This window comes from Ptychodera flava, chromosome 5, assembly GCF_041260155.1.
Source record: "Ptychodera flava strain L36383 chromosome 5, AS_Pfla_20210202, whole genome shotgun sequence".
Lineage (NCBI taxonomy): Eukaryota > Metazoa > Hemichordata > Enteropneusta > Ptychoderidae > Ptychodera > Ptychodera flava.
In genome coordinates this window covers 12,563,073-12,587,623 of record NC_091932.1, presented here as the reverse complement: position 1 = coordinate 12,587,623, position 24,551 = coordinate 12,563,073, and the positions used below count along the sequence as shown (strand labels likewise).

The window sequence follows — 24,551 nt, the reverse complement described above, 5'->3', positions numbered from 1 at the left end:
CACATTCGAATCGAGTCCAGGTCGGAATTCATTTGTCAACAAAATCAATGCAATGTACAGGCTTAGTTAATAAGCCGAGCACCCAGTATGCTTTGGGAAGTGGAACAAGAAACTGCATTTGAAATTAAGACCAAAATTGGTTTAAAAAATCACCAGCGTCACAGCTACTGGTCCTCGAACAATATAAGTGCATATTACGCACCATGCATTGTGTTGGCAAGGCCATTTTATTGTATTTCAAAATGCTTTATGGAGAAAAAAGAAAGGGAAAACATATTTTTACAGAACAATATTCATGACAGCATTATAAACAGTAATACATATTGCCCGTTGATGATTTAGTAATTTGGTCGAATTTTCCACGTGACGAACTCGGTCACAGTCAAAGTACTTCTCAAGTGCTTCCATTCTAGAGTGCTTTTTGAATGTGGTGAACGTCAAAAGTTGTGTAGGATGTATTAAATCATCGTTGAACGCGTGATTTAAAGGGGCAAAATCGGCCATTTTCATGAATTTTGTTTGATACGAGATACTACTTATATTGTTTGACATGTTGAAATATACTGAATGAATGGGTGACCATGCATATGTTAGACCCCGGTTTTAGACACGATACATGAAACAATCGCGAAAATGAATGATGGTCATGACCATTAATTCATTGTAGAAATCGCATTTCCCATACATTTAGTATCTTTCAACATGTCAAACAATATAAATTGTATCTCGCATTAAACAAAATTCATGGTTTGTCCCTTTAAGGTAGTATGCGCCTCGGAAATGAACGACTTAAAACTTTTAAATTTTCCTCAAGGAATCTTTCAATCATTCTCTTTCAAAAATCAAGAATAAAAAGTCGGGGGTCACCGTGCAATCTGGGTACCAGAGAAACAAATTACCCAAGATTTACTGATATTTGAAATTCATAAAGGCCGCCATCCCTGTGATACCTATATGAAGAAAAATAGTTTTTTTGATCTTCGATAAAGTAAGACCGTGGTGAATTTTTTTCTTACGCCAAGGGCTTCAAACTGAGCGCCAAAAGTGGTAGATCAGAGAAGAATTGTGAAAGTTAGAAAGTCCGAATATCTGTCCCCGAGGCACATTCTGTTTAACGGTTGTGCACGAAAAGAGAAATCATAGGCAAGAAATATTTTATTAACTCTTGTACTTATTATCAAGGTTTTTCTCACTTTTTTTATTTTAGATGAAGGTGAAGAAGATGAAGAAGGGGCCATGCAATTTGTGTATATTCACAGTTTTCGTTTTTTAATACTTTTTGGTGTGATATCAATTATTTATAGGGTAATATAATTACGAGGCTAGGATTTCTATCAACCATTACTGGACATACAGAACAAAGCAATCAAAGCCATGTAACAGAACTCCACACATACATGCCCATTACAAATTAATACCCTGATTTATTCTTATGTAATATGGCGTAAAAGAGAGTCTGATCTATAAATAAAGCGATTGTAAACTTACCTGACTCCTGTTTGAAATTTGGGGGAATTGTTGCAAAATCTGTGTGAACCAGCAATTCCGGGTTACACTTGCATTCACTGAGGAACTGGTCGTTGAGCACACAGTTTGCAGTCACTTAATATGGCAACTTCTGTGCACATTCCGTTCCGGTTCCTACGTCGTAGTACGCATGCGCGGCTGTCCGTATACGTACAACAATGATTCTGCGGTTAGAGGATTTTACTGTGATACTGTAGGATGTAGGAGTTGTTTCCTGTGTAGTTCAACTTATTCATTGTCACATACAAAGTACATTACTTGTTAGATAGGTAGTCTCTCTTCTAAGTTGGTCCAAAGTCTCCGCAACATTGCTGCCACAGTCTGACAGCCAGTAGCGCAACCGGGAGAGGGAGGAGGGGAGGGGCAGAGTGAGAGAGGGCCAAGAAGATGGACTGAGTTCGCTGAGCTATAGTGTGTAGTTTTACACAGTACTGGCAGTTTGCAGGCAAGGTAGGTTCAAGGGTGAGAAGTGAAAATGTGATGGTGACAAACGTCCAGCAAACTCTGATCATACATGTGTTGCTCAGCTGACGCGCAAAATGGCAGATTTTGATACCGAATATACATTATTGAGACCTCCATCTCTAATTTGATACATTATGTAGAATGTCCGCGTCATTTTAAAATGCTATGATATCTTATTTTGTACAAAATTCCGCTCAGACAATGAAAAGAATTCGAAGAGTTGAAACAAATATTGTTGTCTGCGTACAGCCTCAATATAATCGATTTCACGTCATGCTTTGAGAAATCAAGCCACATGATGTATTGACTGTTCGTTCAAAAATTGCACACTGTTAACGGAAAACAGTTACCCGTATTCCTATGCGACACACAAGAGCCAATCACAAATCCTGTCGTGTTTTCTTTTAAGTTACTTGTGTATTCATGAACTTTCGGTTTACTCGAAATCCTGTCTGTTTGTCTTCCTGTCTGTCTGTATGTCTCTATGTATATATATATGCATGAACATACGTACATATAGTATATATGTATGTATGTATGTATGTATGTATGTATGTATGTATGTATGTATGTATGTATGTATGTATGTATGTATGTATGTATGTATGTATGTATGTATGTATGTATGTATGTATGTATGTATGTATGTATGTATGTATGTATGTCTTTATACGTTATTATTATTATTTATTACTATGGACTCTCTTTATTGTGTATTGCTTGTTTGCTTATTTATTTATTTATTCATTTATTTATTTATTTTGTCTTTCTCTATTTGATAAGCATGGCCCTTCATACGTCCCTACTTATAGTCCTTCCATTTGGACATAAACACAATTGATTACCTGTAAAAGTATGCACATTGGCAATCTACCTTACAAACCTATCAACTACACACATCTTACGAGATGTATGAGTATACATCACCATAAACGGCAATCATCAACATAGACAAAACAAAGAAGAGTGACAGTGAAACATCGTAAAACATACAGAGGAGATTTCATAAAAGGTGAATGCCGATTTTGTGGTTTTGCAAATGTGCCTCTATCTCGTGGTATATTCCACTATAATTATGAAAGCGGCATTCGCCAGGATGGGCTCATGTTTGCATTTTAATCTAAACGCGGTGTGAGGGGACGTCTGGATAAATTTTATTATTGAAATTCACTGATCTGTAAATTCTCTGAGAAGATATAAAAGTAATGTATAGAAGGAATAAAGCCCGACGGGTTAAATTCAGTAATATTTTTGGGTTTGATTGCTTGTGGCTTTTTTCGGAAATACCAAATCGCAAACAATTTTAGTTGCCAGGCCTTACGATACTAATGCGTGTTTACCCTTCTAAGATGTCACCGCATACCTGTGATGGCAATTACCTGGCCAGACCTTGCATTGGCAGAGACCATTTGCAAATGTTTAACGTCATGCGATTTTCATATCCTTCCGTATGTTTTAATGAAATATGTTGTGTCGGCTTACGCCATAATATGCGTAACGGTTTCACCTAATTAAAATATTATATAATGAAGCACCGAAACCAAAAATAACAGCTGACGCGTACACAGGTAGTGTAGGTCGATAAGGAGGAGAAAATCTGACGGAAATCCATGTTTGCTTGTTTAACTTCTTGCCGGTGATTTCCTCCACCCAATGGTGGTGATGTCTTGCCTCTAAAATCCGCTAGCCTTGGAAATGCCATCACCATGCCACTGACCAGGCCTCTCGTTTGCTGACTGGCTGTTCTGTAGTTTCTGTCGCGTCGATGCAGGTATTGCTTATGAAATTTTATTGTTGGACTGCCCTCTCGCATAGAGCCAACCATGTTTTTTTGGTCATATCATCATTCTCAAGTCTGCATTTATTTGAATAGACAGTCGATGTGCTCATATCAATGGTCGATTTCTTATTGTTGTAGCCCCTGGTAACGTATGTAATTCGGGTTTATTTCTACGCTCTGCCAACAATGCCGAGACGGACGTAGACAGTGGTGGGTTGTATTGGTCAATTCGTTTTCGGATCTGCTGTACTCAACGCACATTTGCTGAAACCCACCGTACTGCACACCTTTCCTCACAAAAGCAGTGAAAAATAATAACATTGTCGAATAAGTGCGCTCCAAATGCAGCGACTGAACAAACAAATTTACCATATTTACAGTAAGATGGCACTACATTGGACAATAGCGATTTTTCAGTATCAAGGCTGGCGATATTCGTGCACTTAAAAAAGTACAGAGGCGATGGACTGTGACTGGGGTTAAGACTGGTGAAATTATTCTTCTTTTGGGATTCTTTCCCGCCCTTTGTTAGTGACCTTGGACATAGTTGAAGGTCAGGGCGACAGTAGCTGTTGTTCACAATAGAGAACGATTGGCTAAGTCTTTTTCAAAGAAGGACAACAACATTCAGAAAGTAAACTCAGCTTGTGTCAAGGGCACTGCAAGTGTAGACTGTGTCTAGATTCACCGCACACCTGTGCAGGGAACTTGAAGTACAATGTCATTTTAGTCCCCTGAGCGAGTAGTGACGACGATATTTTGCTTTGCTTGTCGCAGCCCAGCCCGGATCGTTTAACCCGAGCATTCGAACATGAAGATGTTCCTTGAGAAAGCGTGTTGGAGTTTGATCGCTCTTCTGTCGGTGATGTTTCTAGACGCTGTGCATGGAAGATGTGAGTAAACTTTATTGTGTTTTATCTTTTCCAGTAGGCATGTAATGGAGACCACATAATTGAGTTCCATAGAAAGTAAATGCGTAAATCGTCCAATTATTGATCATATGACGAAACTTTTCTACTGGCTAATTTTTGGGCTGCAGATTTTTACCCTCCTTTCCCTATAGTTAGGCTCCCGCTGAAGCTGAGACCGAGCAAGGCAAGATGGACATATAGCTATTGGTTCTAAGATTGTCAAAAAATACGAAAGCATCTGTTATTAACAATATTTGTCTGAGAAATTGTTATTGTGGGCATTCGGTTATCATTTCTGTAAAATTAAAAAGATTTTGTAAATGGAAAACAAGAAGATATGAACGTGTCCTTGCCCTGTTCATGGTCTTGCAACCATATAAAATATGGACAATTCTTCAAAATTCAAAATACATGCAGAGTGATCTGTGAATGGCTGACCAGAGAGAAAGTAACTCTGCACAGCGTTCATATCTTGGTTGTTCGGGTTTAGTGTCTTTTGAAGGTGTATTTTATGCTCCGCTTTCTTGTGACTGTATAGAACTAGTACTGATCAGCCACAGCGAGACACAGCTGTAATCTGCGTCTCAGTGCAGTCTCTACTCCAAAGTCGAGAGATTGTATAACACTATGATCCTTTAACGGTATGTTTCGAAAGTTTGCCAGACTGTCATCATCAGTCGCCTCAAATTCATCTTCAGTGGATAAATTGCATGTATTACCATATTGTCCCTCTTAAAGTTTCTTCTTTTAGTCGGGAAGCTAGTATGCCTAATTTTCTTCGATGCCGGCGCTGACTGATGTTTTGAGGCCACGTAACAAAACAGGCGTTAAGTTGTAGTTGTCGCATCGGATTTTGTCTGCGCTTCTGAAAGTTATGTTGTAGTCGGGTGGCATTTTTTCGTATATTTCGTAAGAAAACGTTTTTGTTTTCTACCTATGCGTTGTCGCTGAGCTGTCCCCAACGGTTTTCCATAGAAGGTAAATCACATTGCCTGAAAACAAACAATAGAAGTCTCTATGGAAACAATATACGAACCATTATGTGTTGTGTATTGCCGTCCTCAAGACGTTTTGCATTTCCCTTGAAATCACGTCGAAGCAAAGATTCAAAAGGAACAGTCCAGCCTGAAAATTAGCCTCAATTAATGATTCAATAGCCTCTATATTGTATTGACCAAAGTCAACAGCTATAGCTGAAACATTGTATGAGTAAAAGTCTTTGCGTTATGAATTATGCACACTCTGAAATTAAAGCGACACGGGTAGGACGACCTTCTTCGGGTGTTTAGTCCTGTTGAGTTTCAATGTATCTTGGGATCAGACAACTTTATTCCATTTACAAATCACTCGGAAGGACTTTGTTTGCGATACTCTCTTAGCGGAGGTTATGAAAACAAAGTTATCTCGGGATCATTGTCCGCTCCGAGGATATTGAAGTATAATCTACCTTTCAGAGGTCGAAACATGGAATTGAACATAAATCTCAACCCCACATGATTTAGAACGAAAGATATTGCTCGTAGGGTCTGCTGAACATTTTGTTGTGCCGAGGAAAATTGCCTTCAATGTTTTATGCTTTGCCTTTGGTTGTCAGTCTGCGGACAGTTCCAGAATACCATGTGTACCTGTGGCAAGGCCATCCAGCATTGCACTATCAAAAATTTTATTTCAATGCAAGCGAAGTTATCCGTGCTGAAAGTGACTGATAGACATTTTACAGCCGGATATTCTTTGCTCAAGACGTGGATGTACTACAACAGTGCTCTTGCACAGACAACATCCGACCTCTCGCAGTGAATTTGGTCCATTCTCCATCTTGCAATGGTCAGGAGTGCCGCATGGTAAAATGTCATTCTACAACCTGAAGGAAACCTGCTTTCGTTTCTAGGGACCTCTAGTTGACATAAAAACAACAATAATGAAGAGAAAAAGTCGTCAGAGCTACTAGCACGACACACGCATGGCAAATGAACTTAATGCATTTGACACGGAAACCCCTACCATGAAGTTTTGGAATACCATAATCAAACAATGAAATTATGATTTTAGCATCTCAAAGAGACGATAAATTGCTGAAATATCCTGTTGACAGTTCAAACTGCAAACAGAAGTTTGAACAATAACATTTCAAAACAACCCAGACAGTGACTGAATGATATACACATATTTATGGTTTACATGACGTAACCTCCAGGTTAAACGAATTTGCACATTACGATCGAAAAAGAGGTAAACCACCGCCACCATCACAAACGCAATGGGTTCCGTTTGTCATGCGCCTGTTCTGGCCATCCATAGCAAGTCACTATGTACCTCGGAATTCTGCTGAAGTCAATTATTCTACTGCAACGCTTCAAAAACCCGGGTTTGAGTGAAACCCTATTGTGTTATATACACGCTTAATGCAATGGGAGTACCCTTGTCCTGAATTTATATTTCTTTGAACAAATGCGGGTCAGTAAATCCCGACGGACTTTACGCAGACGTAAAAGTGAGTTACAATAGCGCAGATCGCCATTGTAGGCCTGTTACTATATATAGCATCGTGACATTGACCTGTCGCAACTGACATTTGGACAAATTTTGTTTGATTTGCGCCTCCGTGGGCCACTATTGCATCAGCTTGTCCGGTCCTTTCACAAATATACTTCTTTCAAAAAGGTCGATAGGGAAAGAGGTATATTTTCTGCATTCTTTAACACCAGACTTTCAAAGTTTTTAGGAAAGCCTTGGGACAAAATAATCAATTTTGCACAACAATGATTCAGTCGTGGTGTTACTTAATATCAGCCCGATGCACTGTATAGTTTTAATTATTTTCCTTTACAGGGGAAAGAGTTTTCTACTGTGATTTCGAAACAGAATATATTTGCGGGTTTTCGCAGGACACCGCAGATGTGCTTGATTGGCATAGAGCCTCTGGGAGGACGCACTCAAGAGGAACGGGTCCACGGGACGACCACACTCCGAATGGCGGTAATCGCACTACATCAATACGTAAAGAACGATGACGTAGTCGATTTTGCTACAGAACTAGTCATCAAATATGTGCAATCTATGGCAACATATAGACTCCACTTGACAATGCCGATCGTTTAAATAGGGCAAAGAATAACGCTTGTGACTACTATCACGAAATCGTCCAAGAAACGACAACTCTAGTTTGTCTGTTGGAAAAAATAACATTTTAACTTGGTAACAAAAACGTCACATAGCTGACACAGAATTCCATCGCAATTCTTCTCTGATCCACAGTCCCGCTAATCTTTAATCGTTTAAATTGAGTTACGATGCACTTCCAAAGTTAAGTTTAATTGTTGAGGGAAATATTCCACAGTAACTTGACTTTTCCAAAATAATTTTATATAGATTTGTGTCTAATGTACTGAAATGACCGTGCTCAGTGTATAATTTATGACCGCGTTTCTTTGTGTATGTAGGTGAGAGTGATTGTGTATGTTGATGCATTAGTGTTTGAAGATCACTGTTTAGATTTGACGTTGTAACTCTTTTCTGTGGCACTTCCATTTTTTCAGTCGTTGGAATTGTTTTTAAAAACAGGTAGATTTACATTTAGAATAAATAATGTTCGCTCAGCAACATTTCCGTCATTTTGAATTACTTCAAATTACTCCTCCGAAGATCACGGACCAAGATGAACCCCTAAGTGAGTCAATGGAGGACCAAATGTCGATTCTCTAGACTCTGACATACGTGCAAAATCTTGATGTAAAATAAGTCAATGTTTTTTTCTCATGCTACCATACAGAGTATTATATGTATTTTGAGGCAAGCAACATATCCCCAGAGCTGGAAGCGCGTCTGATGTCACCATGGTTTGAGGTCGAGACGAAAGAAGTATTTGTTATTAGTTTTTACTATCACATGTACGGCAGAGGAATGGGTCACTTGAACACCTACGTTGATGACAGAACCGATGGCAGAAAGAGTAGGGAACGTTTTCTCTGGAGTGAACTTGGTAACCAGGGAGGTGAATGGCATCGGGCAGACTTGGTACTCGACATAGAGCAAGACTTTAGGGTAAGTCTGAGTGCCACAAAGATGCATGGGTAATTGGTTCCGAGATCTATATTGATAGCATTAATGATAAATCTATTGTATGTATACCTTTTAACATGTTTTATTTGCTTACTGCACTTTGTCACTGTTCATTTACGGTGTCTTTGCTTTTGCATTGTAAGTTTCTTTAGTACCGTCGTCTTTCCCAGTTTTGTGTGTGCCTGCCTTCGTTTGAGTCTTCTGTTCATGACGGCTTATTTATTTACTGCATTCAAAAATATAGATGAGACAAAGAGTTTCTCAATTGCAGGTCGACCATTCATAATATATATACATTGAAATGTACCTGCGACCATTCATAATATATATACATTGAAATGTACCTGCGACCATTCATAATATATATATACATTGAAATGTATGTGATCTTTTAACATGAAATGGAAATATTTCTCAACGGTTAGTCATCTGTTCATAATACATATTCAGAGAAGAGTGTGTAATCTTAGGATATATTTGTCAAACGTTGCTCAACTGTTTTTATTCTGTGAACTTTGAGTTTTGTTATCTTAAACGTAATGACCTAGCATTGACAGGGTCATTCGGATCAACAATTTGAAGTTCGTTCTCTGTACAATTCCTTCAGGCTGCGTGTACAAGTCACCCTGAGAGACCTCCAAGACTCCCTGAGTCGTAGTAATAGAACCTTGACTATCACGTCCTCGCAACTGAATCGAAGACAGTTCGATTGTACTTGAACTATTTGGAAAGGGATTTAAAACATTGTATTTTGTAGAATGACCAACCCTGAACTAAAAAATGCATGTTTGATATCATTAGAAAAATGGTCTAGACAAATATCACCAAGGACCATGTTTAAACATTAATAGACTACCTTGGCCGCGCCCTTCCGTCAGCAGTGCGGAGAGAGAGAGAGAGAGAGAGAGAGAGAGAGAGAGAGAGAGAGAGAGAGAGAGAGAAGAGAGAGAGAGAGAGAGAGAGAGAGAGAGGAGAGAGAGAGAGAGAGAGAGAGAGAGAGAGAGAGAGAGCGCGCGCAACGAACGTTCCAGTCTTGTATTATTCGTTTCCCTATCGGCTTGGGAGTATGCAGCGATGCTAAATCCACGTGACTATCACTAAAACTCAAACGGCTAACGCCAATAAGACTGGGGAAAGACATACCCTTGATCTTAGGAATCGACCATAGATCTCGGAAGGGGTGATCAGAATCTTACGAGGCGTGTTCAGAGTATCATACCATCCTTTGCCCGTCAAGGTTTTACATACTTCCAGAGCTGTGAATTGAGAGTACGCATGATCTGACAATATCTTTTCAGAGTTCAATTTTAACCTAAAACAATTCACTCTATGTATGGTCTGTCTGTCTGTCTGTCTGTTATTTCGCCCCCCCCCCCTCTTCTTTGACCTAGTCCATCTCTTGGCGTAGATTCTACGAGTGGTGACATGTTGAAAGGTGTGTACAATACAAACCCGTTAATTGTTTTAAAAATAGAACACTTCAAAGTCAACTCAAATTTAGTTGATTTTTGAGTTCAAAGTGGCCGCCGTTACCCCTATTCACTCTACAGCAAAGTGTTATACATGGTGTAAATTGTATTGCATGAAATATTTTTTACGATTTTACAGAAAACAAGATGAAATTTCTCGACCGATTTTCATGACTGAGTTCAGACAACCTGTAGATCTGAAAACAAGGGTGAAAATTTTACAGTTGTAAAATTTGACCCGAAATGTACCCTACCTTTTCAAGGAATTCGGTCACCTGTCTTCAGGCAATGGTTACCAATATGATGAACATGCAAAAAAGTGGGCGGCCAATATTCTATACTTACGATAAGTTTCCATGAGTAGACATTACCGGTACGCCTCTTTTTCAGATATAGACATGTGAAAATTTGCAGTGGCCGAGTGGCTTATTTTCTGCTGTATTACACCAAGTTGTCATTGAGTGAGTCAACAAACGGTATTTTGTCAAACCGAAAATTGACACCATGTTTTAAACCCTTCTGAACTTTATATTTTCTCACAGTTTGGATGCAACATCAAAGTTAAAATACCTGTTTCACCAAATTCTATTTATGATGACAAATTTCTGATAGAAGTGTGTTTTAGAGCCACAGATTTGCATACAGCGGTGACGCTAAATTTCCATCCGGGTCATTTAGCATTTCCGTGGAGTGGGAAAGGCCGAACGCCGATCGTCACGTTGTTGATATTATTCTAATGCTGCCTTTCAACCTATATCCTTGTACAAACACTGCTTTTGGGATAAATCACAGTAAATGCCAACCGATTCTTTCCTGTCTCAGATGTAAGATCTCTTGTAAGATGAAATGTGCCTATTTTAGTAAATCGTTTCGTTTTCCTTACCGTTTGCAGATTGTTTTTGAAGGAATCAGAGGCGTTAATTCGAGGAGCGATATGGCCATTGATGATGTCCATGTATTCAGAACAGGTACGCATACCCCGTGACTATCGTTTGCTGTGCTTGTAGCGTCCGAGTCAGTGTCTGACATTTGTTCAAATCTAATATAATACAAACATCGCCAACAATGAAGCTGAATGCAATAGACTCAATAGATTTCCGCTCCAATGACATGAAGATATAAATATGTTTGCCTGAAATTTGTTTTCTCTTGCCAGCAGATTCACCCTTGCAGTGTAATTTTGAGTCCTACTGTAGCCTATTCAAACAAGAATTCCGTGACGGAGTTCTGAACTGGACGTCCAATTCGGCCGCAACGCCAACGTACATGACGGGGCCCATGTATGACAACACATACAAGAACGAAACAGGTAACTGCGCCCTCAGGCCTTAGTCTTTTTTTCGCTCTATATGTGGAGTAAAGCCTTGTGGTTTGCGAAAAGCTCGCCACCACGTGACAAACCAGGAAAGTAGACGGTAAATACCATTATATATCAGCATGCCCGGCCGTTTTTCGTATGGCCCACGGTAGAATAAGTAAAGAAAGTGACAAACGAACGAAAGACATTCATGTTCATACATTTTAGGTAGTATGCACCTCGAAAGTGAAAGATAAACTTTGCTCAAATCTTCCTTAAGGAATCTTTCAATCATTCTCTTTCAAAATCAAGAATGAAAAACGGGGATCACCGTGCAAATTTGGGTACTAGGGAAAAAATTACCAAAGATTTACCTAGGTTAGAAATTCAAAATGGCCGCAACCCCTGTGTTACCCCTATGAAGAAAGTAAAATTTTCGATTTTCGATAAACTAAGACGGTGAAAATTTTCATGACACCAGGAGCGTTTAAAATGAGCCCCCACAAGGGGTAGATCAGAAAAGAACTGTAAAAGTTTGAGAGTACGAATATCTGTCGCCCGAGGCGCATTCTTCCTTAAATAGAACTTACCTGGACACCTGTAAATATGACATTCTCTTCTTTAAGGAAGTGTGCGTGTTGAAACCGAAAGTTGAAAACTTTTCTTCAAGCTTTCCTTACAGAAACTTTAAAAAATTATCTACGAAAATTAAGAATAAAAATCGGGATTCACCACGGAAATTTTGGTTCCAGAGAAACAATGTGCAAACATTTACCGATACACAGCCGCTATCCCTGTGTTACTCTATCGTGAGGAAAATTAGATCTTCAATTTCTCGAAAAACAAGGCAATGGAAACCTCATTTACTAAACCAATTTCAAAACTAAATGCGCACACACAAGCGGCACACCACCAAATGTTTTAAAATTTGAGAGTCCCGATAACTGACGAAAAGGCGCATCCTTCCTTAACCCTTTCATCCCCATGTCCCTCTGCAGAGGTCAAACTTTGCCATATAATACAATATGATTGGGCCAAACCATTGTAGTGAAAGGGTTAAAGGGAAACGGTCGTCGGAACTGCGCCAGTGCGAGTTTCTTGATTACAAACAATATATTTCGTGCACGATATCTAGATACACCTTATCATCATAGCTGCAACATTTAAATTATACGATGTAGATTATGACAGACATGTTTAAACTTTCATTAATCGCCATCGTACCTTGGATAGAGTGTTTACATTGGTTATATGGATCCCATACGACATTGGGCCGCAGTTCCGACGACTGTGTCCCTTTAAGAGATGCATGATTTCAAGATTGGCACTTCTTTGAGAACGAATCCTAACCCAGGAATCATTTTCACTATTCATATTGATGATACTCATCCGTTCCTATTGTTACTCGGTGATAATGTTCATTCATCGACAGTTTTATTTTGCGTCTACAGGTCACTACATGTACCTCGAGGCAACATCACAAAATCAAGGTCAAACCGCCAGACTTGTGTCCAGCCACTTCGTGACAATGGAAGACGAGAGATTCGATAGATTTTTTTCCTTCAACTATCACATGTACGGCTCTGGTATAGGGGCGTTAAATGTATATTTAGCAACTATGGAAAGTGAGGAGCTGGTTTGGTCACGTGCTGGTAACCAAGGTGATAGTTGGCATTATGCAGAAATCGCTGTATACAATAATCAAACCTACCAGGTAAGGGAGGTTGTTCGGAGGGTGTTTTTTTTCGTTATCTTTTTTTTTTTTTTTTTTGAGAAACTAATGGAATACCTCGTAAGATTTGCACAACAAGTCATTCGATTGCAAAGAATATTATCAATAAACTTACAATCCGTTTGACAAGGTCCAATCAGAGAACAGTTGAAAGAAAAACGTCACATTGTAGGCTAACAGCCTTTATTTTGACGTAACTGGTATATAATTGTACTTGTAAATTTTCAAATCTCTTTGTATCGGCTGACTTTCTCGTCCTTGTAGTTGCACTCTTGAATTAAAGCCATCGTTTGCTGTATCTTTTCCCATTTCTTTCGATAAGATGGTTTGAAATCAAAAGTAACTAAGGTAAAAATACTTATCGAAGTGTTACCACAGATCTGTTTTCTAACATGGCGACGAACTTAGATTATAACAACTGAATTATTTTCGACTCGGAAGTCATACATGGCCGCCTCGAGCGAGCACATAAATTGTGACCGAATCCATCAACATGGATTGTAATACTAGTAGTAGTCTAATAGTGACATTTGAAAAGACAATATGGCTTAATAACGTAGTTGAAAAAATCTGTCCAAAGATTGGATGGTAATTTTGTAAGCAAAATGTAAAACCAATATACACAATATTGTCTAATATATTACCATCCCTGCCTGTCGCATTTTGATTGGTCGAGCTGAACCACGTGACTGACCGTAAATAAACAGTAATGGGCCCGTGGATATGAATAATAAGATTAACAACTCAAAGTATCGTAACTTTACAGCTAAAACGTAAATCATAATATCAATCACAAAATAAAATGGAGCACTTGTGGGCCAGGTTGAGATACTTTTTTCTGAAAATATTTCCAGATTTGCCAATATTTTACAGTGCGTCGCGTATTGCTCAGTTCTTGGGCCTAGTTGTCGTTCGCTCCGAAAATTTTCGGAAATTTTGACGGTTTTCTCCGGTTCGTTGATAATATAATGGAAATAACAGACTCCGCACTGTCCATTAACGTTTATTTATGGGCGCGGGCTCGAGGAAAGCCAAATTAACGGCTCGGCAAGCCTCGCCCGTTAATTTCTGGCTTTCCTCGAGCCCGCGCCCATAAATAAACGTTAATGGTCAGCGCGTCGCCCGTTATTTCTATAATATAAAAAGCTAATCGAATTTTATAGGGGAGCTAAGAAATGGTGTACTTTGAATACTCACAGATCATACTTGAGGGCGTCATCGGGGACTATCGTCACGGTGACATTGCCATTGATGACCTCGGTATCAGTACGTATAATACAGCAGGTAAGAGTGAGATAGTTTAGGTGTCTTTAGGGTAGGATGCACCTCGGGGACAGATAGTCCGACTCTCAATTGTTGATAATACTTTTCTGATATAGTGCTTTTGTGGACTTTTGTGGTTCTTGATTTTTTTCAATTGGCAATTTATGTTCCAAATAGAATTATCACGGGGATGGCGACCATTTTGAATTTTACTAATAAATGTCGTTAAATATCAGGTAATTTGTTTCTCCAGTACCACAATGTTCGATTTAAACACGATTGGAACTAATTTGGGATAATCGGATCTTCATATTTTTCAAATTTCTCAAACGTATTAGGTGCCATATAGCTGAATGTTGCAATATTGCAAATTACTCATAAAAACAAAACACGATTTGAACAATTTGGGATAATTGGGTGGCGAAGGAAGGTCGTTTTAACCTGCAAATGTAAGCTCATCTGCTTTTCTTTTTACGTTACACACTTGTTTTTATGAGTAATTTGTAATATTACAACATTCAGCTGTATGGCATCTAATGCTTTTGAGAAATTTGAAAAATATGTTAATCCAATTATCCCAAATTAGTTCCAATCGCGTTACAAGTGTGTAACTTAAAAAGCATGGCAGATGCACTTTCATTTGCAGGTAAAACGACCTTACTTCACCATCCAATTATCCCAAATTAGTTCCAATCGTGTTTTTATAACATTAACACTTTATATTCATGAATATATAATATTAGAAAGACACGAAAGTGATCTTAATTTTTCTAAAGTCGTGAAAATTAAACATGAATATTATTAACTTATTTGCTCGTCTATTTGTTTTTATTTATTTATTCATTTATTTATTTGTTTATTTATTTATTTATTTATTTGTTTGTTTGTTTGTTTGTTTGTTTGTTTGTATGTTTATATGTTTGTTTGTTTGGTTGGTTGGTTCGCTTGCTTACTAGCTTGCTTCTTTTATTCGTACATTTTTGCTTTATTTACTTACTAAGAATTGATAACTTAGCTAGTCATTGACCTGTATTTTTTCCAGACACTCTGAACTCAACCATTGTAATAACACCTCATATCCCCCTTGGAAAACCAGAACCAACTAAGGAGCACGTAGAAAAGGAACAAGCGGCACAGACTGTCAAACCATTGGCTGCTGTTCAACGGACCTCCTCTACAGGTAATGGGAAGAGACCAAAATGCACGAGAGTCGGTAGCTATAACGTTTCCTGATTGTTTCCACTATTTTTGCTTTTAATGTAAACTACAGATTCTCGTTCGCTCTAAAGCATGTTTCAGCTTGTCAACTGCAGCCTGTGCACGTGTACACTGCACTGTGATTGTTAACAAGAGAATTCTGGTCTAGACTAGAATTCAAATTTCATTGTACAAGTGTAGACATTGCATTGGCAAGCCAAAATTCTGGTATTACATATTTTAACATGCTTTTGGAGTACGATTAGAACTTGCCATTGACGTACAAAATAAAAACAGAGACAAAATCACTATACGTTACGGCTACTGACCAGCCCTTTAAACCCCTCCCTGTCTTGTTTTGTGTTATAAGCGTTGACAGAGATCATATTTCCGGCAAAATGTTCAGACTAGGGCTCCCCCATCTCTCTCTCTCTCTCTCTCTCTCTCTCTCTCTCTCTCTCTCTCTCTCTCTCTCTCTCTCTCTCTCTCTCTCTCTCTCTCTCTCTCTCTCTCTCTCTCTCTCTCTCTCTCTCTCTCTCTCTCCTGACTGATCGGTTTTCAGAGAACGGTTGGAAAGTTTTCCTTTAATTTAAATTACAGTATTTAAACTTCCCAAGACCATATTTTTACGTTCCACTTATCTGCTAAAGTTACTTATCCAAACGGAATAACGTACAGCCATGGTTAGAGGAGATTTGACGATGACTTTGTACAGGATATTGTTATTATACCAGTGGTATGCATCAGACATTTTGGTTCAAAAATGTTCTCAACTTGTTTCAATGTGTACTCAGAGAAATACGGGAAAACATTGTAACAATAGAGACTGCAGACTTCAGTACTGTCTTGAAATCCATTGAAAATATTTTATATACATGTATGCCGACTGAAGTTTGAAATTCAACATGTCTGCCAATATTTATGGAAAATTTCTCTCCCACTGTATGTATCACATTGAACTGAAAGTATCTCATATTGTATATCAATGTGTTGATATACGTAAATGATTGAGATAGTATTTTCATTGTCCACGGTTTCAGTAAAATCTGCTTGATGTAGCAGTTTTTGGTACACAGAATGTACCCATGGTGATATAGATGCCTACAAGACTGTCAGCTTTCTGGGTATGTCATTCCCATATTTCATGGATATTTTGAAAAAATGTGAAGCTTTTACTTCAAATATGTCAGTCTGTTACTGCTGTATTTCAAACATTTTGCTGTTCAGATGAGATAAATACATTGTGATTTTGAAAATTCATGACACTCATAGCAATAAAATGCATTGAAACCGTACAGTACAAGATTTTCTTAAGTCTAGTGTCTACCCTCGGATTTTGACAAGCGAATGGCAAAATATTTTGAGGCTACATATAATACCGGACAAGAACTTACTTGGTTCTTCCAGATTCAAGCCTATGTCATCAGCAGTCTCTTTCTGCAACATAATTGCATATCAGTGGCCTTGTACTGAGTATCAGTGATAACAGTAATAAACCCGTCCAGAGTGGTAACACGGTGTATTGTTTTTTGTTTGTTTGTTTGTTTGTTTGTTTGTTTGTTTTTTATCCTCTGAGTAGTTGCCGGCTTTTGAAACAAGTTGAGAACATTTACAACCAAAATATCTTATAAATAAAGCGTACCACTGACACAACAACATATGGTACAAAGTCATGGTCAAATTTCCCCTAACCGTGACTGTAAACTTTCAGAAAAGGTCATTGGATTGACGCAGTGAACATGTGCAATAAAAACGAAACCAATCCTGACGGTAAATTATCTAGTTTGGACCAAATATGGTTAACATAAGATGTAGAAATGACATTTATCTCCCTTTGCTGTAGAGACGTGACTAATTGCTAATAAGAAAAGCAAAGATCGCCATCTCTTGAATCGGACTGGCCTTGGCCGATCTTACGATAGATCGTTAAATCGTCTCGGAACAGTCATTAACTTGATCATGACACCCAACTTCTCACTTTCAGTATCGCGAGCTCTGACCTTTGGCTGTGTTTTTGGAGCCGTCGCCATCATTTCCATTGCACTCATCATGGCTTATATGCTGTATCGTTGGAAAAGGTAGGTTATCTCCAGATCGAACGTAGAGGGCGTTTGTAGATTACCTGACTGACTTATGTCATACCATGGAGGTAAAAAGTTTAACCTCCATGTTCATAACAATGTTCCTTGATTTTCTTTCCATTTCCACTTTTTGTGCTTGCTTTGGTAGTCATTGTCTGATCCCTAGCTCCAGTTTGTTATGTGCTAGCAGCCAGTTTGTATACAGAAAACAAAACTGACGTCACCAGTTCCCGCTTTGATCTGTAGGGGGATTTCCTAAATCTGTCGTCAGCATTGTGTTGATTGGTCGACTCAGTGTTGTGTTCTTTTCGCTGATTTCCTGAAACCAAGAAAACGGATAAGATGACGTCAGAAGTTAACGTAAATTTAGTGTTACCATAGATGCCTGTCCGGACTATTCGAGCCAAAGTTAGGGACTGGTCAGTTTCTTCGGCCTGGGGGGGGCCGGTGGATTCATGGGGGGGGGGGGTCACCCTGTTTTTGACTTTGGTGATAGGGGGGGTCACCATGTTTTTGAAATGCCCAATAGGGGGGGTCAGTGTGTTTTTGAATTTCGACACAGGCTCATCATTGCCTAAAATGCATTGTGTCAGCCACAAATTTCATCCAGTTGCATTTTTCGGCGCGCCCTTCGGGCGCGTAACTTTAATAATCAGACACATTTTTCAGCACGCCCAACTTTAACATATCAGGCATACATATATCAGAGATATATGTATGTTCAATATTTTTCAGCGTGCTCTTCAAGCGCATTACTTTAATATATCAGACATTTTTCAGCACACCCTTCCCGTGCATTACTTTAATATACAAGACATATATATCAGAGATATCAGGATGTTTCATATTTTTCTCCGCGCCCTTCGGGTGCCATACTTTAATAAATCAGAGATATATGCCAGAGATATCTTGATGTTTGCTAAGTGAAAGTGTACTATTATGAAATCTGCATTTAATATGAAAAGCATGACAAATTCCTGATACTTTTCTGTTCTCTCTATGAGAATTCAGTATGAGAAAGCAACATGCACAAATAACAAGAAAAGGTCATCTCAGACTCTGCACACATCAGATTTGGCTAAAATGCCTCTCTATTGTTCCTCAGGAGATTTAATTGGATGGCTGGCAAGTCTTAACACCCATCAAAGTTTTTGATTTACTGCTTTTTCCTGTTTGATATTAATGATTGACATCCATTTCTGTACAACAGTTCAGGACATCTGGTTAAGCATAGAAAGTGTGAAATACATTCACAGCTCATTCAAAATGTACTGTATTCAAACTTTAGATTGACACTTTGAAATTCCCATCTTACAACTGACATGCCTACAATTTCATTAAAACACAGAATGACTTAAAATATAAATGTGTGTAAAATATATATGTATACATGTATATATGTATATTATATATATATATATATATATATCTATATATATATATATATATATATATATATATATATATATATTACAGTATTATATTATTACATATTACAGTTGTTGCGTGCGGGGGGGTCACCCTGTTTTCAAAATTTGGAATAGGGGGGGTCACCCTGTTTTCAAAATTTGGAATAGGGGGGGTCAGCCACTTTTTGACGTCGGCAAAAAATAATCCACCGCCCCCCCCCCAGGCCGAAGAAACTGACCAGTCCTTAGGAAGTTTCTGGGTGCCTGGCTGTACACTATGCCTGCTTTGTTCTGTTGTTAGTTAATGTTTTGGGGAAGTAATGCGCCATTGCTTCGATACGGCAAGTGGATGAATGGTTGACATAGCATGGTAGCCATCTGTCACCCACTGTCTTGTTCCAGGAATGGTTTACTCGGCACTACGTAGTCTAATATATTGAAATGTTTACATACTAGCAAACAAACACAGTTTACTGGTTTAGGGATGGAGTTATATGGCCATGGGTATGCGTGCGATCATCAACTGAATTCGTGTGAACCCCCTATAAACTCATATACACTTTGTTTGTCGTGGCCCCCGAATCAACAGGTGTTTAAAAGCCGCGTAAAATGTGAACCCTGGTACATAGAGAATATCAAAAATAGGTCCGACAGCATTTTTCGATCACGATACGTCCTTGTGCACAAGCAGGACGAGGACGAAGGTCGTCATTCCCGCGTTAGGGCCAGGACAGCATCATCGGGGGCGGGGGTCAATTTAGGAGATGATCACTGCAATGATTTATGTGAGAATGATGTCATTCTGTGCATGAATCAGGAACGGGTGATCTCTTTTTGCGCGATTAAGGAAAATAGTTACTAACTTTTGAAACTCTGCTGTACCGAAATTAGAATTTACAACTGAAAAAATGCAGGAAATATATTCAGCAAAATGTGTGGTTGAAAGAGTCTGTTTTTTATCAAGGAGAGAGGAAAAGCAATATTTTGTGCGAACAAACATGAGTCAGTATTTTTCAGGAATTCGGTTTTTGAAAAGCACCTACCCCGCTCCCTGTTATTTCCAGCCGGGTACTAAGGGGCTGTGGATAATTGAGACATAAAATGAAACTTTCTGCGTTGTAAGCGAAGGGATCTAGCTCAATTTTGATCATCATGGATAATTGTTTGAACTTCGCACTAAATATAGTCATGCTATGAATTGAAACCCTGCATACGCGTAGTAACTAGTCACCGTTCAGATTTTGTTCAGCAATTTTTGCTGTACAAGAACCTGCCAGTAGTTTAAACTTCCAACAACCCTATTTTCAATAATTTATCGTGTCTGAAGGTAGCCCAGATCATCACTTCGCCCGTCGCTCGATCCGCAAGGCGTGGATAGGTCGGCCGTGCATGCTTTCCCAGAATGCTTTGAGGGAGGGTCCCTACCCGAATACATATTGTTTGGCTATCTGGGGATGATGAATTTCGCTAATGGATTTTCGCACTTCTCAACTTACGTTGTGGCGAGGGGAGCAGACTTTATGGTCAAATGCAGTCGTTCCCTTTTCCCATGTGTGTGCGTGTGTGTGATTATTCTCGGTTTCTTTGGTGGGCAGAAAGAAAACCGAAACGTAAGAATGTTGCGTGACTCCCTAATACCCTCTGTCATGCCGACATCAGATGTATAATCTTCTTGGAAAGCAACACTGTTATGTGATTAGGACAGAATCAGAAGTTACGTGTCTTGCCGTTGCCTTTTTAATAGGAAATAATGAAATGTTGGGTTTCTCTCTATAAATCGCAACCATGTTATTGAATAGATTTGCGAGTTAATCCGATACAGTAACACTTATTTCATGGTGTACCTTGACCTATTTTGTATCCTCCCTCAGAATAAATGTCGGCAGAGGCGGTGACGACCAACGCACGATTGTAGAAGCCGAGTACAATAATAAAATAGATGAGAACGTTTCCGTCAACGTGTTCGACGCGACGGCTTTTCACAACATGTTTGGGAAAAACAGCTCGGCAACAGCGGCAAGCAAGATGGACGACGGCGGGGAGAAGACTACTCGCGAGGAACGAGGCGTGAATAGCGGCGGGACTAAGGAACAGAATGTCGTTACCCTGGAAAATCACTCGAAGGCATAGAACGTGTGGTGTGACTGTTTCGATATTGTGGACAGGGGATTATGAATACCGAATCAATCAGACGTTCTTTTGACACATAGATTTTTTCTCTAATATATATTCTACTGATCTTTGTGAAAAAGGAAGCGTAATAATCTAATTTAATTATTTTACGGTAGGATGCGCCTTGGGGACAGATATCGGGATTCGCAATTCGTAACAATTCTTTTCTGATCTACCACTTGTGGGGGCTCATTTTAAAGCTAGTTGAGTAAGAAAATATTACACGGTCTTAGTTTTCCCGAAATCGATAATTTTATTGTTCCCCATAGAGTCAACCTACGGATGACGGCCATTTTGAATTTTAAATATCGGTAAATATTAGGTAATTTGTTTCTCTAGTTCCAAATTTTGGACTGTGACCTTGATTTTTATTCTCCATTTGGTAAGAGAATTGTTGAAAGTTTCATCGAGGAAAATTTTAGCAAAGGTTTAAGTCTTTCACTTTCGAGGCGCACTTTACCTTAAGCAATGCGTAAAATTGCTGTAAATAACAGTAATTTTATGTGTATTTACGAATTTAATGTCTTCCACGAGTAGAATAATTGTCAAAGCATAGAGTTCCATTGATTTTTACGTTTTGAACTCCAAATGTTTATGTTCTTTGTAACATATAGTTTATTTTTCCTTCCGAATGTATGTGGAAAAATTGTGTTCAACTTGCCAAAGCAGTATCACAGTCCCTCCTGTGGAGGGACCGTGGCCTATGTGAGGGCGCTGTTTTTAACAAGCGACCACCCGCTTAAAATCCGTGATTGGGTAGATTATCTCTTTCCATGGTAACCGTGGCAAAATTGGAACAGGTGACTGTATACCTGTAACGGTTAGACCTTTACGCGAGCTAGCCAAAAATCCCTAACTTAGCTAGTACTGAAAGCGGCCACGTGCATGCCGAGTCAGTTTGACCGGCTGCAATAAACGATTGAACAATTATTTTTTGCGTGATGCATGGATCCAGTTATCTGGTTGCATTATTATTTGAGTAAATATGAGTCGTGCGCAAAGCGATCAAATTTTCAGCTCCATGCAAGTAGTCATACACTTATATCGAGTTCTGTTCGACGATTCCAGGACAGTTGCCCCTAGACATTATTAACAACTAGACATTTTACATTACCCTGACCCTAACCCTAGATCGTGGGTGGGGAATGGCCTTATCGTAAATCTCAAGGGGTGCCAGTCGTAATACCGTGTTCAACACATTCTAGTGTTTACCTACGGTCTCAAAGCATGGGTCAGCGGTTCCGTCGACACACCTACTCTATATCACTTATCCAAGAAGCAAGGTCTGCGCTGTTTTCACCGTATTTACACCAGAGAAAGTTTGACACCAAAACCATCACCTCCAGTTGGCCGCCCATGGCAGTCTGCATCGAGTCATTAACAACATGGACAGTCCATGAGTTTTGATTATTCAACACAATTTATCATTTTGAATCCAGATATCATATAGTCTACACACTTTCGTTGATAAGCCCTTGTCACGTGCGTTCACTATATATTTGGGATATTTAGAGCCGCAATAAAGAGACGTTCGTGTCAACATTTCATGAACGCATATTTCACCCATTGTGTGTGTGTGCTTCACAGGCAACTGGAACACCTGTTTATTGTTTTTCACCTCCTTTGGTAGTTTGACTCCAGAACTTATCTAATAATCGCATAAAATTGGACACTGAATCAGGTTCTAAAAATATACCGCTTAAGCTTTTGTAACCTTACAGCATGGTGACGTCATTGCCTAGGTTTCGGTTTCAAGTCACCGATACACGGCATTTAAGTATTAGTAGCGGTTAAAGATCGATAACTGACATGATATTGTTTACCGAGCCTATCTCCTTGCTTCTCGGTGATTGATATGCAAATATTTGATTGTCAATTTTATTGACATTTGATTCATTGTTTTGTGATTTATGAGTCAGAAATTAATCTAAGTATTTAGACAGAATCGATACACCTTGTAAATTTGCATAAGTTGACGTTGATATTAAAATAATATAGTGTCTTCTGAAACAATTTTGTATGCGCAGTGTCTGGATATGTGTTACAGCTTGTGTGGCTTGCATTACACAGAGCAGTATCGCCACAATTAGCCTAATTGTGGTTTCAATTTATGGCAGAATTTATGAGGCATAGGTCAGGTGGGGTGTACCGCGTTGAGCGTGATTTCAAGAAGTTTTCGTCCGTGCAGTGTCCATCAGTGATTGCTTCCTTGATTTAAATAGACGTGCGGGTATCTGTCTGTTTGTTTGTTTGTTTGTCTGTCTGTATGTCTGTCTGCCTGCCCGATTGTTAAGTCGGTCGGTCTGTCATTCTGTCAGGGTAATGTGTGTGTTCATATTTTCTATTATTTCTATTATTATGTTAATTTTAACCAGGTTAAGGGGTGGTCGCGCTGAGTTTGTTTAATTCAGAAATCGTTGAAACTGGAAACTTAACTACACCCCGTTTTTACATTTTGCCATGACTGTAGACTGATCAATAATGAGAACACATGCGCGTACCTGTTTCCGAAACATACCAGCTTACTGGACATTTCAAGGAAATATGCGAAGGCATAATCTTTGGTTGGTACACAGTGAGCAGATGATGCAATACAAAATGGATATAAATCTCAAAATGGTGTATGTGATGAGGAAATACGAAAAATTTACTTCAATTTGAACCGTTGGAATGACGTCATACATAGACGACAGGGAAGATCATGCATGCGGAGGATCCATCGCGGCTCTCCAGGCCCGAAATCATTGCGCATGCCTAAAACATGCTTGCTGTAATGATGTCATTCAATGAGGCACTGTCTGGCGGACTCTTTGAACTTCGACCGACAGTGGGAATGGGTACTCATGTAAATCTGAACCGCACGATGTCAAGCTATTTTCTAACCAGGAATCGGCTCGTTATCGAAATTGCTTTTTCAGTCCAGTATTCGAAGTGGGATGGATAAAAGGAATTTCCCATGTCATAAACCACATTCCGTATTTCCAAAAAAATATTTCTACGAAAATCACCTGGGCTCAAAACTTTTGCACATTGTTTACAAATATAGTATGAAATCAGAATCTGTTACATCACAATACGTAAAGGTAATATTCGCATACCAGTTCGGGTCTGCTAAATTCCCCAGTGGATTCACTTGAGCTCTTGCCGGCACAGCCATCATATACTGACTATACAAAGGTGAAACAGTCG

General features: G+C 39.0%; 1 protein-coding gene across 3 annotated transcripts; it reads left to right on the top strand.

The window, feature by feature from the left end:
- The first annotated feature begins 3,626 nt into the window (after positions 1 to 3,626).
- Positions 3,627 to 22,022, top strand: LOC139133039 (MAM and LDL-receptor class A domain-containing protein 1-like). Of its 3 annotated transcripts, XM_070699435.1 has the most exons (11): positions 3,627 to 3,763; positions 4,550 to 4,665; positions 7,513 to 7,659; positions 8,453 to 8,724; positions 11,104 to 11,179; positions 11,368 to 11,520; positions 12,960 to 13,222; positions 14,440 to 14,524; positions 15,546 to 15,683; positions 17,685 to 17,778; positions 21,062 to 21,451. In XM_070699435.1, exons 2-11 carry the CDS (start codon positions 4,584 to 4,586, stop codon positions 21,318 to 21,320), a joined length of 1,569 nt encoding a protein of 522 aa, XP_070555536.1. In that variant the 5' UTR covers positions 3,627 to 3,763; positions 4,550 to 4,583; the 3' UTR covers positions 21,321 to 21,451. The 3 variants fall into 3 exon arrangements, with proteins under 3 accessions (XP_070555536.1, XP_070555537.1, XP_070555535.1); XM_070699436.1 differs by lacking the exon at positions 3,627 to 3,763 and having other exon boundaries at positions 4,449 to 4,665; positions 11,371 to 11,520; positions 21,062 to 22,022; XM_070699434.1 differs by lacking the exon at positions 3,627 to 3,763 and having other exon boundaries at positions 4,499 to 4,665.
- The last annotated feature ends 2,529 nt before the right edge of the window (positions 22,023 to 24,551 follow it).